The 12,921-nt window shown below is 43.1% G+C and overlaps 1 protein-coding gene across 7 annotated transcripts in view; it reads left to right on the forward strand.

The window, feature by feature from the left end:
• The window catches only part of ARHGEF28 (Rho guanine nucleotide exchange factor 28), a 118,996-nt gene that overhangs the window by 85,692 nt on the left and 20,383 nt on the right, over positions 1–12,921 (forward strand). For all 7 annotated transcript variants that reach the window (XM_052777490.1, XM_052777493.1, XM_052777492.1 and 4 more), the window contains 9 exons: positions 492–568; positions 1,280–1,458; positions 2,137–2,231; positions 3,099–3,281; positions 5,942–6,073; positions 6,802–6,881; positions 10,438–10,476; positions 10,566–10,613; positions 12,409–12,888. In XM_052777490.1, the coding sequence (XP_052633450.1) occupies positions 492–568; positions 1,280–1,458; positions 2,137–2,231; positions 3,099–3,281; positions 5,942–6,073; positions 6,802–6,881; positions 10,438–10,476; positions 10,566–10,613; positions 12,409–12,888 (1,313 nt within the window). The remainder of the gene's footprint in view (positions 1–491; positions 569–1,279; positions 1,459–2,136; positions 2,232–3,098; positions 3,282–5,941; positions 6,074–6,801; positions 6,882–10,437; positions 10,477–10,565; positions 10,614–12,408; positions 12,889–12,921) is intronic.

Genomic DNA, 12,921 nt, shown 5'->3' on the forward strand with positions numbered 1-12,921 from the left:
TGTTAATCACATGTAGGGGTTGGGTTTTTTTGGAGCTTACTAATATTTGCTGTAAAACTTTATAAAGCTATATGTTCATCGTTATTCCAGAAATACTTTTACCAGTGTAATAGTGTGCTGTATATGTTACAGCATAGGCAAAACGAAATTTATGTGGGATGGTCTTTGCCAGGTTGCCTGTGGGTGGCTTGGGGAAGCTGTACTGACATTAGACTGAGGATTTCTTCTTTCCCTGGGCCAGTGCTCCAGCATGGTGCTGCAGGAGGGTAAATGGCAGAAAGTGTGGTCGTTCCTGGGAGATGCAAAGTGATGACGTGCAGTTGCTTCATGCAAACCATAGGCTAATCCAGATATTTCCTCTTTAGTTTACTGTAGGATTCTGTGGGATATTTATTGATCAAGGTTCTCTCTTTTTAAAGATAAAAGAGGAAATTAACTATAATTGTAATAACTTTAATTAAAAAACAGTATTTTCCTTTTCTCATTTTAAGAGACATTAGCTTTGCTTCTAACTGATGTACTACTGTTCTTACAAGAAAAAGATCAAAAATACATCTTTGCAGCTGTTGTAAGTATATTACCAGATGTTTGAACATACACATTGCACTCTTATTTGTATATTTCTTGAAAATTAGGTCCTTTTCTAGGTTATTCCCACATAATGGGGTTTTTTTTTCCCCTAAAATCCTGGTAGTGTATTCAGAAAAGTAATATGCCAGTATATGGAAAATTAAGTTTATTTTCAAAATTAAGTAATTTTTTTAGGAAGACGGATGAAAATAACAGAATGCTATTTTTAGTGTCAAACCTCATCTGATTATGAAGGCGGGAAGTAGAGCAGGCTCTTTCAATTATCTAAAATAAATTTTAACTTCTGGTTCTGTAAAACAAAACAGAAGAATAATTTTAACTGCAAATGTAGTAGTAAACACACATAATGTGCATGAAAGGTCATGGAGAGAAGTTCCCAAACTATATAAATATAAACATTATATGAATACTGTGCTTCAGTATCATTGAGCCTCTAGGATTTACTTTTTAGCACATACCCAGTGCTTTACTTGTTCGTAAATACTATAATGTATTTTTAAAAATAGTTCAAAAAGATGTCCAAATACTCAAAACTTGCAGCCTCTTACACCTGGTGAGAACATACGTGGTCTTACTATACCAGGACTAGAATTAGTCCAATTCATTGGACAATCGTGCTCTTCTGAAAGTGTGATGTTTTATAAGGGAGTCATTTAGTATTTGCATGTGCTGTGACTGTTTCCCCCAGGACCAGAAGCCTTCCGTTATCTCCCTTCAGAGGCTCATAGTAAGAGAAGTGGCCAACGAAGAAAGGGGGATGTTCCTGATCAGCGCTTCATCTGCAGGGCCTGAGATGTATGAGGTTCATACCAACTCCAAAGAGGAACGTAACAACTGGATGAGGCATATTCAAGATGCAGTGGAAAGGTAGAGGAAAAGGCTTTTGATTTTCATCCTGGCAGTCCAAAGCAGATGGGAGGTTGGTTGGATATTTGTGGCAGCGTACTCTCTGTTCTGCATTGTGCTGGATACATCCTGTGAGGTTGGGTTTTCCTCTGAGCTCAGCATTCACAGACCCCAAAACCTCACCATCACTTCAGCCAAACTTCCCGTATTACTTCTGGTTTCCCACTGAATCAGCAGACCCTTCCCACTCCCCATTTGGTGTCCTTACCAGCCATTGTAAGTTTCCTTCACCTTTGCTTTTGGCACTGGATGCTTTCCAGAGTCCTGCAGGTGTCCATACAACCATTTGGGGGAAATCCCTGATCATGCCTGTTATCTTTGTGTCAGCTCCTTACGAATGGCAGGGAAAACACTGCTCATTATGGGGCCCAAACTTATGCTTAGCGCAGCAAACCTGTTTGAGGGCCAACCACCCATTTGCTGCACGATGCAGCCTTGCCAGAATTAAAAGGAGTTCTTCAGTCTGGTTTATGTCCAGTTACTGCTTTCTAAAGAAGCAGACAAACGGCATGCTTCTGGATTGTAGCAAAAGTTGGTGCTAATGTTGTGTTCTGTTTATTATGAATGCAACACTGTGTTGAAGATGAATATATGATGTGCAGATTTTGCTTTATTCACCTTTGTCTTTCATCTTTGAAGTTGTCCAGAGGAAGAAGAAGAAGGAAAAATGAGTGAATCTGATGAGGACAGACGTATTGCTGAGGCCAAAGCATCCAGAATTCAGAAATGTCAAGGTGTGGTACCTTTCCTGCCACTCTGAGAGCTCCTGCATCCTGAGTTCAGGATGAATGAATCATGCGCCCATACTGGCTGGTGCTTTCAGAGTGGCTCAATAGGCAGAGTCACAGCAGAGAAACCTGGGGTGATCTGATGGTATAATGTGAGTTTATTGAAAGAGAACCTTTTTTTCCAAAACATTTTATATTTTTGCTATATTACCATGAGTAAAAAAGAAGAAGAAAAATGAATGCTTTCAGAATAAACACTGAATTTCCCAGATTAGCATCAGGGGCAGGTAGTTCCATGTTTGTGGAAATACCTCAAATCTTCAGTAATTGTGTGGCTTTGTGCTTGTTTATGGCATTTCATCCTTTGCTGCTGTTATTTTTATCTGAAAATGTAGCTGATAGGGATAAATTCTGCTTCCTTGGTTCCCCTACACCTAAATTTCACATCTTTATACTTCTGCAAGGAGTGAAATTCCAGCAATGTCCTTCCTGTTGAGAGCCACAGGGAAGGGCATCCTCTGCTGAGAGTAGGTGTTCTTCTTTGACGTTGAGGCACTGAATAAGCATATCTTTTGGCTGCCTGAGCCAAGTGCTTTTCCAGCATTGATCACTGTGAGTGCAACAGGAGGTAGCTGAGGACCCCAGAGTGCAGCCAAGGCCACCTCATCAGGGCACTGGCCTGACTCTCTGCCAGGGTCTCTGCCAGCTTTCTTTAGGACAGACTATGGGATGAATTTGGTTCCTGGCCACTTAAAAAAGGCCTAGCTCGAGCTAGCAATGTCTATGTGGTGTAAGGATTAGAAGGTTGAATGGAGAACATGCTTTGCCTGTAGGATAAAAAATATTAATACAGTGTTCAATTTTTGTTGACAGAATTACTGAGTAACCAGGACCAGCAGATCTGTAGTTATTTGGAAGAGAAGTTGCATATCTATGCAGAACTGGGAGATACAAGTGGGTTTGAGGATGTTCATGTAGAACCTCACCTCCTTGTCAAACCTGATTCTGGAGAAACTCCACAGGCTGCTTCATTGCTGGCAGCAGCACTCAAAGAAGGTGAGTTTGCATGGGAAGAGTGGACTGGTGGCCCTTCACATGGGCAGATAATTCAAGGTAACAAAGTACACCTGTGTTTGTTGCCTTGTGCTGCTATTCTGTCAAATCTCAAGAACTGGCAGTGTCAAAACTTGGCAAAGGGCATTGAAGAGAAGTCTCTCAAGTTTATGCTTGTCAGATGCATGAGGTGGTACCTGCCAGACTGTGAGATAAGGGATATGTTTAGTGCATAACATCATATGTAAGCAGGCAGGGACATGGTGTTAGGTTGCACCTAAGGATTGTTTCCTTAGCTGTCCTCCCTGCAGTACAGCCCTGTGAAGCAGATCACAGGATGCAGTATGATACTGCATCTGGTCCCAGACCTTCACCTACCTTGGTTGATTTGATGACGGATCAGAATCATGTAAGGTCATATACAGACCAAACTGTGGATCATCCTGGCAGATCTGCCCAGAAACACCTGCCAGAATTGCTGTAGGAGCTGTGTTTTTTCTGCATACTACCTAACAGAGAGGTGGTAGCCTTGTGCTACCTACAGTGCTGTCCTCCAAAGGAAGGAGGGGAATGGTATTTGTGGATACCTCACCTGGTTGGAAGTTCAGCTAAACTCAGCTGGAAAGAGTCCTGGTAAACAGCCATATCCAGCATGGGCTGTATGCTTTTTGAGAAGGACTACAAGATTTTAGCATCACCTAAATTGAGAACTGTGGGCTAATAACCACATTTCAACTGATAAAAGTAGCGAAGGTTGGTCTCCACCATCATTATGAAGTCAGAGAGCATTTTATTGATAAAACTGATAAAACTTGGGTAGGGAATGTGTCAGTGATGCAATAGTAAATGTCATTTTAGCTAAAATGGCAGCCTATACTTACACACCTTATTCTGCCCGCTTTTAATTTTAACTTTGTCTCATGCTAATGTTGATGATGTCTTGAATTTCGGGACTCTTCAGCACACTGTAAGGAATTTACAACTGCTTACACTGTAGGCAATTTCTGGGGATCATTTTCCAGAACAGAAATACTAAGTCCCTAAGCTAATAGCAGACTCTATAGGAATAAAGCATTGCTCACAGTGGAGAAGGATAGAATTAGGGAGTGCTTAAGCAAATTGGCTGTACACGAATCCATGAGATGAGACGGGATAAATCCAAGGCTGCTCAGGGACCCTCATTGTGAGGCTGCTTTCTATCATCTTTAAAAGATCACAGTGATCAGGAGAGGTTCCTGATGACTTGAAGAAGGCAAGCATCACACTCCTCTTCAAGAAAGAATATATAGGGAACTACAAAAGAGTCAGGCTCACTGCCATCTCTGAGATGGTGATAGAGCAAATCATCCTGGAAGCCATTTCCAAGAACATGAAGGACAAGAAGGTGACTGGGAACAGCGAACATGGATTCATCAAGGGCTGGTGTTGGTGTCTGACTAACCTGATGGGTTTTATGATGAGAGGAGAGCAGTGCATGTTGTTTACCTTGACATCTGCAAGGCCTTCAATGCTGTCTGCACTGGCTGTAGCATCCTTACAGCTGAATTGGTGAGATGCAGACTGCATAACTGGGCAGAAAATTGGCTGGACTGCTGGGCTGAAAGGATTGTAATCAGTGATATGATGTCCACCTGACAATGTGTTATTAGGGGATTCCCTTAGGGATGGATCCTGAGACAACTACTGTTCAACATATTTATTAATGAAGTTAACCAAGGGATTGAGTACACTCTTAGCAAATTCATGGCTGTCACCAAATGAAGTGGAGTGATCAATGTGCTGGAGAGACCTCTACAGATTGGGAAAATGGGCTGAGAGAAACCCCTGGAAGTTTGACAAAGACAAGTGCAAAGTCCTGCGTCTGGGATGGAGTAATCCCATGTTTTGGTACAGGCTGGACACTGACTAGATAGAAAATAGCTTTGCAGAAGTGAACCTGGGAGTCCTACTCAACAGCAGGTTGACCATGAGGCAGCAATGTGCCCTTGTGGCAAAGAAGGCCAACTGCCTCCCAGGCTGCTGCATTAGGAGAAGAGTTGCCAGCAGGTTGAGGGAGGTGATCCTTCCTCTACTCACCCCTGCTGAGTCCTATATGGAGTGATGTGACCAGTGCTGGGCTCCCCTGGACAAGAGAGACATTGACAAACTGGAGCAAATCCAGCGAAGGGCACCAAAGTGACTAGGGGGCTGTCACCTTGGCCAAGGTGACATCTGAGGAGAGGCTGAGATAGTTGGTCTGTTCAGCCTTGAGAGAAGAAGGCTTCGTGGGATCTCATTCCTGCCTAATACGAGGATCCAGAGAAGACAGATTTTTTTGCGGAGGCACATGGTGATAGGATGAGAGAGAGGCAAGAGGCACAAGTTGGAACACCAGCAATTCCAGTTAAATGAAAGGAAAAATTATATACTGTGAGGGTGGTCAAAAACCAGAACAGGTTGTCCAGAGAGGCTGTGAAGTCTCCATCTCTGGAGATGTTAAAAGCTTGTCTGTGCAAAGCTCTGAGCAACCCAATTTCGTTTGACCAGCTTTGAGTAGGGCATTGGACTAGATGACCTCTGAAGGTCCCTTCCAACCTAAATTATTCTGTGATTCTGTGTCATTGATTTATGCATTAAGGAGCTATTTAAGGGGCCTCTGTAATTCTGCATGCTTTCCTCTCTAGTTGAAAGTCTCCATGTTGCTGTAATGACATCACAAGTGAGTGAAACAGACAGATCACCAGAGGAAGGTATTGAGGAATTAAGTGTGAAGCACAGATGTAGTGCCAGTGAAATCTTGGAATCTGTTCCTGGTGGTGAGTAAAATTTGATGCTTTTACATATTCAGAGTGCTAAAATAATTGATACCGGATTGGTTTTTTTGGAAAGCTTTCTCAGTCTATTCCAGAATCAATAGAAGATAATGTAATAAAAGTTGTCTTTGGACAAATGCTCAGATAGTGTAAATTGTCATATAACTTCATTGAAGTAAATGGATAGTTTGCCTCCACTGCACCTTTTCTGTAGCACATGCCTGCATTCAGCAATATTGAGTCAGATTTGCGTATCTCCATACACTTTCTCGTCATTGAGGCTTAGCTCCACAGCAAGTCTTTATTGCAGTATAGGCCATTTCCCAAGTCAGCCAATTTTTGTCAGAAGGCCTGGAAACCAGGATGGACATCCCAGTAATTTCAGCTGTAAAAGGTAGCATGGATTTCTTGCTAAAAAAATGCAAATAAAGTCCTGTAAAAACTATTGCTGCAGAGCATTTTTAGTGATATGGCTATACTTCAAATTTGTGTAAGTGAAACACTAATAATTTTTAAGGTAGGAAAACTTGATTGTTCCACCTGTGCCATCCTGGCTTCCAAATTTGTTTTTCCCCAGCCTAGAATCCATTATGTAACTCCAAATTTTGTAAATCTCCATTTTCAGCATCCTGTGAGTAGCCGTAAAAAAGCATGCCCTTTGTTTCTCTAGTCCGAATATGCTTTGATACCTTTCTCTTGCATTTTATTGGGGCTTTATTTGTTAAATGCAGAAATAACAGAAGTTGAAGAATCATGTGAAGTTGATCTCAGTGTTGAAAAGGAAATGGCAGGTGCCAATCTAGAGGATAAGGTATTGTAACCAGTTTTTCTTCCTGTGTTGCACATAGCACTCTGGGCACTGGGAATGTAAATGCTGTCCAAATTTTTATGGGGTAGCTAAAGACACTTCCAAAACACGAAGCACAGGATAGGCACATTTCACCCAAATCCAGATAATTCAGTTTAGTAGAGGTCACTGCAATTAATAATGAATTTTTAAAAAGCAATCATAAACAATCCAAATGCAGAATGATTTTTCTGCCAGGCTTACAGATCGGTGGGTTGTCATAACAGCCACAGTGTTTTCGTACCACTTGTATGGGCCACTTATGCCTGGTTCTCTGCTGTCATCATTCAATACATCCATCTCTATGGAGCTGACAATAGTATTCCCTCTACTCCCTCCTCCTATTCACAGGATGATGAAAGTCTCCTGCAATGACTGAGACCTCAGCTAATGCAAGAAAGACTTATGCATTGGAAGAACTTCGTCCTGAGAACAAGCACATAAAATAGGATGGATTGTCTTACACCAGCTTGCTTCAGAATTTTGAATTAAACCAAAATGGAGCAATTAGTGAATAGAAGAGAAACTGCCCATTTTTCAAAGTCCTATAACTCATAAGCTACTCTGGGGAAAAAGCAGAATCAAAAGTCAGTTCTGGGCAAAATTAGGAATGGCAAATTTCATGTAGCAGCAAAGTGTTAGAGTAAGAGCAGTATGAGTTACCGTGTGGAAATGAAGTGAACTGTAATTGTGGAGTCCTTAGGTGGAGAAACAGGACCACAAAAGGAATAAAGGGGAGAGGCAAGAACAGAAGATACGTGACTTGAAATGGAAAGCAAAGTTTGCTAGAAAAGGAGATACTTAGCATACTGTCTTTGCATCAGATCTGAAAGAGGGCTTGTGTGCCTGAAACCTTGGGGCTTTTTTTTCTAGCTATTTCTGGAAGACTCCTGCTAATATACTAATCTGCCTATAACCTTGCCTCATGTTCAGCTCTAGGTTGTCTTACCAGACTGCTGTGTTAGAAGGGATTAGGTAGAAGAGCGTGTGTGGAAAAAATGGGATGAAAACAAAAGTCCAAGTGAGGGAGCACAGAAGCTAGGTGAGGGGAAATAAAATAACCTAATAAAGTATAGAGGGGCTCAAATCTAGCCCATTAAAAGTTCCAGTAGCTCCACATAAAAACATTTCCATTGGGGTTATAGGAAGATAGAGCTAGGCTTTTCTCAGAGGTGCACACCAAAACGACGAGCATCCAAGTTTACAGGTTGCAGCAAGGGAAATTCTGACTGTATGTAAGGAAAAAAACCGATCACCATGAGGGGGATCAAGCAGGAGCAGGTTGTCCAGAGAGGTTGTGGGGTCTCCATCCTTGGAGGTTTCCCACATTTGGCTGGAGAAGGCCCTGAGCAACTTCATCTAACTTTGAAGCTAGCCCTACTTTGGGCTGCAGCTGGACTAGAGGCATCTGCAGCAAACTCCTCCACCCTAAGTTACTATTCTGGTCTGGCCTGCTGTTTGGGCAAGACTCATGGCACATCTTACCATGTCAGAATTAGACTTACCAGGAGGTGGCAGAACGAGCAAACAAAACAGGCGAGGCAAGGGCTTTCAAGGGCGGAGGATGTTCTGCCCGCCTTCGGTCGCCGGGTGTGCAGTCCTGGGTGGTGGGGTGGCAGCACCGGGCTCAGGCCAGCTGGCTTGGGAAACCAAGAGCCGGACAGCCGGAGCGAAAGCCCCCAGCTCGGGGCTTAGACGCTGACCAAGCATCAGAAGGAAGAGTGTTGCCTGTGCAACACGTGGCGTCCCAAGCAGGCAGCTGTGAGAGGTGGTCTCCATCTCGTCCCCGCTGCTCCTGCCTCATAATCACATCTCCGGGGGATTGTCTGAGGCGCTGTGTACGCAGCCTGCCCTGGGATCTGACCGTCCTCATCTCCGCTGCTGCTCATCACTCTGAACCAAGGTGCTAGGGAAGAGTGGCAGGGAGGTGGTGGTGGCCTGCAGCACAGGTTAAACTGCTGAATATATTTGCTTCGGACCTAGCTGGACTTACAGGGCTTGTGCTGAAGCTGTAGCGGTGCAGCTGCAATGCTGCTGTCACCCCGGCTAGCTCGACTAAACCTGCCTTGGGCTCATCCCCCAGTGCTCAAGTGGTGCTGCAATGAGGAGACCACAGGTGCTTGGGGTGGCCACTTGCTACCCCTTGGCCATGCCACAGCCAGCTAAGCCTTCAATCCCCCTGTACACCTCCTTTATTAAATTAAAAAGGGCTTCAAAACCTGAAAGAAACGCCATTCTTGTTCAGCATGCGGGCTCTCCTCTTCCTCACCCTGCCAGCATCTCCTTCTCCTCTCTCAGCCCTGCTCTTTCTCCTTGCCCGCTGCTCATCTTGGCCGCCTAGCAAAGGGAAAGTGGAGCTCCCTTGTGTTAGTCCTTGTGTTGCACGGAGGCATCCGTGCAAGGTCTTCTGCTTCTCACAGCAGAGCCGAGCAGTTATGTGGCTCCTGGGTACAGTGAGAAGCGGAGGAGGAGGTGAGGACATGGAGAGGGAATGGAGGGAAATACCAAACAGAGGTAACGAGAGAGAGAGAAGTGGAAGAAATGCTGCAGCCGGTGCTCCCTTTCCCCCTAGCTTGTCTGCGTTGAGCTGTGTTTTGGGGCCTGGCCTTTTTAATCTTCATTTTCAGTTATTGCAGCTAAATGGAGCAGCTGCTTTGCTCTCTGTGGTGGAAAATGAGACCCACTAGAGAACTTAGGAAAATCAGAGAGAGAGAGCAAATACTCCCCAAACCCTCCTCTGCTTCTCTGAAAAAAAAAAAAAGAGAAAAATCATACTGGAAGTCTTTTCAGTGTAGCCTCAGAAGGGGTTGTATTTTATTTCTCCACCGTTTCACCTTCTTTCTCAGAGGAGCTGTTCTTCATGCTGAAGGGATTATGGGTGGCTTCACCCCATAAATTTAGAAAGCTTCTTAGGAAAATGGAGCAGGGTGGAAAGTGTGAAGGGGCTGAGCCTTGCTGCAGTGGACAATAGTATCCACGCTGGTGCATTTTGCAGAGTGTAGGGGGCACGCAGCCTTTGCTCAGCACCTCACAGCACGTATAAGGCATTCACCGTAACCCACTGACGTGACTTCTGCTAGCTTCTTGCTACATTAATGTCACTGTTTTTGAAGAGTCTTGTACTGTTTCATCCTACTATAAGTAATCTAAACCCACTGTGCTGTATACACAGAAGTTTGATTGCTGTATTTCAAAACTGTCAAGTAAACAAAGAATGAATGGAAATGTCTTTTCTGTGTAGCATTAGTCATGAGAGGATTAAAATTGTGGATGAAATATTTTTGTTTTTACAGTTGTGCTTAGAATCTCTAGTGATTTCCACGGAAACTCCAGTGTTGATGAATTATTAGTCTTTGTAGGTTATTGCTTGTTTTTTCACATACCCACAAAAAGGTTTGACTCAGCACTGCATATATGAGTGATATGAATGTCTCCACTAGTTTAAAAAAAAATAAATTACCTAGATGCTACAATTCTAAAGTTAAAACCTACTTTTTAAAGCAACATGTGTTTATTTTAGGGAGGAAGTATGAGTTTCCCAGGATCTACAGGGACAGAGGTGAGTTTATTTAAACCCCAGACAGAATGTAGTAACTATTTAGTTAACAGTGGTCAAACCTTTGAAAATCCTTCTCTTTTATTTTCTAGATTGTACAAACAATCCAGAACTTAACCCGTCTCTTGTACAGCATACAGGTGACTACTCCACTGCTAACTTTGTAGAGTAATTAGTCTTAATAATTTACTTCTTAACGTTTGTTTTCATCTTGCCCTGCTTTTAGACATCATGTCAGTGGATACTTATCTCTACCAACTGTTGCATAAGTTGTCATATAATATATTTTTATTCTACATCAGTGGTAGGTTTCTTTAAAGAACTGAATAATGCTTGCTTGCTTGGAGATCAATCCCACCCCCCAAATCTAGGGGGAAGGTAAAATGATGGCTTTAACAGAACTGATGTAATTTCATGTACAGATTGCTAAAATTATAGTTCAAAATATTGAAAAATTTTAGTATTTTGTTTAGGAAATTCTCCTGGCTATTAGTAAACAGTGCCTCTGCCACTTACATAGCAAACTCAACCCAATTTAGATATTTCAATCTCAATTAATTATTATGTATGTTCTGTAGGGCCTTAGTGTGAAGTTTTTGCCTCTTCCATGCTAAGTTTGAATGTTTTAACTTATTTTTTCTTATTTAGGTGCAGTCTTATAGTTTTATTTTAAATTATTTCATTTGAGTATGTTTAATTTTTAGACCCTGTTGACATTAGCATATTTCATAATAATCCTGGAAACCTTGGGCTTAGAAGTTAAGTGGATTGAAGCAATGCAAAAGCAAATTAAAAAGCCTGTAATTCAGGCAAAATTTTTGAAAAATTGAAAAACAGATAGCTTAACACCAGAGGGGCAGTAAAGTAAGGCTTGGGATCGTGCCTTAATCATTCAGACCATGAATTGGCAGTATAGGTGCAGAGAAACAAGCAGGGGATCCTGTCCTTGCCCTGTTTACAAATCACTGGAACTGACCCAATTCTGGAGGAAGAGCCAAGAAAAGTGGGAACTGCACACTGCATAAAGTTAAAAAGTCTTTCTGGGGTGGACAGCATGGGGTAACAGGGCTGTGGGAATTCTCTGGGAATGTCTGCTGAAGTAGATTCCCATGCCAGCTCTTGAAGATAGGCTGAGCAATAAGTGCCTCAGCAGATCTAGGGCTTTCTTGCTTTTCTTTCTTCTTAATCCCAGCTATTTATTTTTGTGTTATTGGAGGATGTCACAATCTTTAATGCAAACAATGTCACAACATCCTTGTGAAGGACGGAATATAGCGCTCTCAGTTGTAAAATAAACTACTGAAACATCAAAACTGAAATCATTACTATACTGCAGATTTCTGCCAGCACAGGTATCTTGGTCAGGTGCATGTAGCAGTATGGTCCTGGTGACATGGCTCTGTTGGCAGGTGCCTGTAGGACTGATGTTAGTAGGACTGCACTGTTGCCAGTTAGCAAGGAGAGCCTTAGGGTTGGAGTGAGTTGTGCTGGAAACAGTACAGTTTTATCTGTATAAGCCACATCTGTGTTAGGAATACTTTGTTGAGTGTAGCATTCCCAGTGCCTTAATGCTCTCTTTAACATGAAAAATCATTTTTCCTCTGTGTCTTAACATCCTCTGACAGAACAGGACCCCAGCTGTAACTGAAGTGCATATGCACAGCTGTAACATAAACATATATAATAATACTAAGTGTAAACCAGAAGCTGTGTTAAAAGTGCTTGAAATGGTTGAGTGCCTTTAGAAACATGTCTTGGTAAGGGCATGAACACAGCATTTTCTCTACTTGCATGAGGAATAACCTTCTCAAAAGCATTTAGCGCCGATATTATGGGAGGTTGAAGTATTTGCATACAATGCTTCTATGTAAAAATACAGAAATGGATTAATGCTAATATTTCAGCATTTGTGTCTGATTTTGTTGTGGTGTCTAGGCAGCACTAGCTATCCAGGACAGCCACAGAGAGCTCCGTAGGTTACTCCTGCAAGAGAATGAGAAGACTGGTCGGGGCCATGGTTCTCGGCTAAACCTCCTTCTGGAACAAGAAAAATGCCAGAATCTGGAAAAACAAAGGGTGGAGCTGGCCAACATACACAAGCTGAAGCAGCAGTTTCAGCAAGAGCAGCAGCGGTGGCTACGTGAATGTGACCAGCGGCAGCGGGAGCAGGAGGCAAGGGAGGGCCAGCTGGGGCAGCGGGAGAGGGAGTGCGGGTGCCAGGAGGAGCTGCTGGAGAGGAGCCGACAGGGACTGGCGCTGCAGCTGCAGGAGTACCAGCAGAGCTTGGAGAGGCTCCAGGAGGGCCAGAAAATGGTGGAGAGAGAAAGAGACAGTGTGAAAATGCAGAAGAAGCTCCTCTGGCACTGGAAGCACGGTCAACAAAGTAGCCTGTTGTCATCCACAGGGAGCTATGAGGTGTGTGGTTCCCCACTGTAATATGCCCTGGCC

Source organism: Harpia harpyja, chromosome Z (assembly GCF_026419915.1).
Source record: "Harpia harpyja isolate bHarHar1 chromosome Z, bHarHar1 primary haplotype, whole genome shotgun sequence".
In the NCBI taxonomy this organism is placed as follows: Eukaryota; Metazoa; Chordata; class Aves; order Accipitriformes; family Accipitridae; genus Harpia; species Harpia harpyja.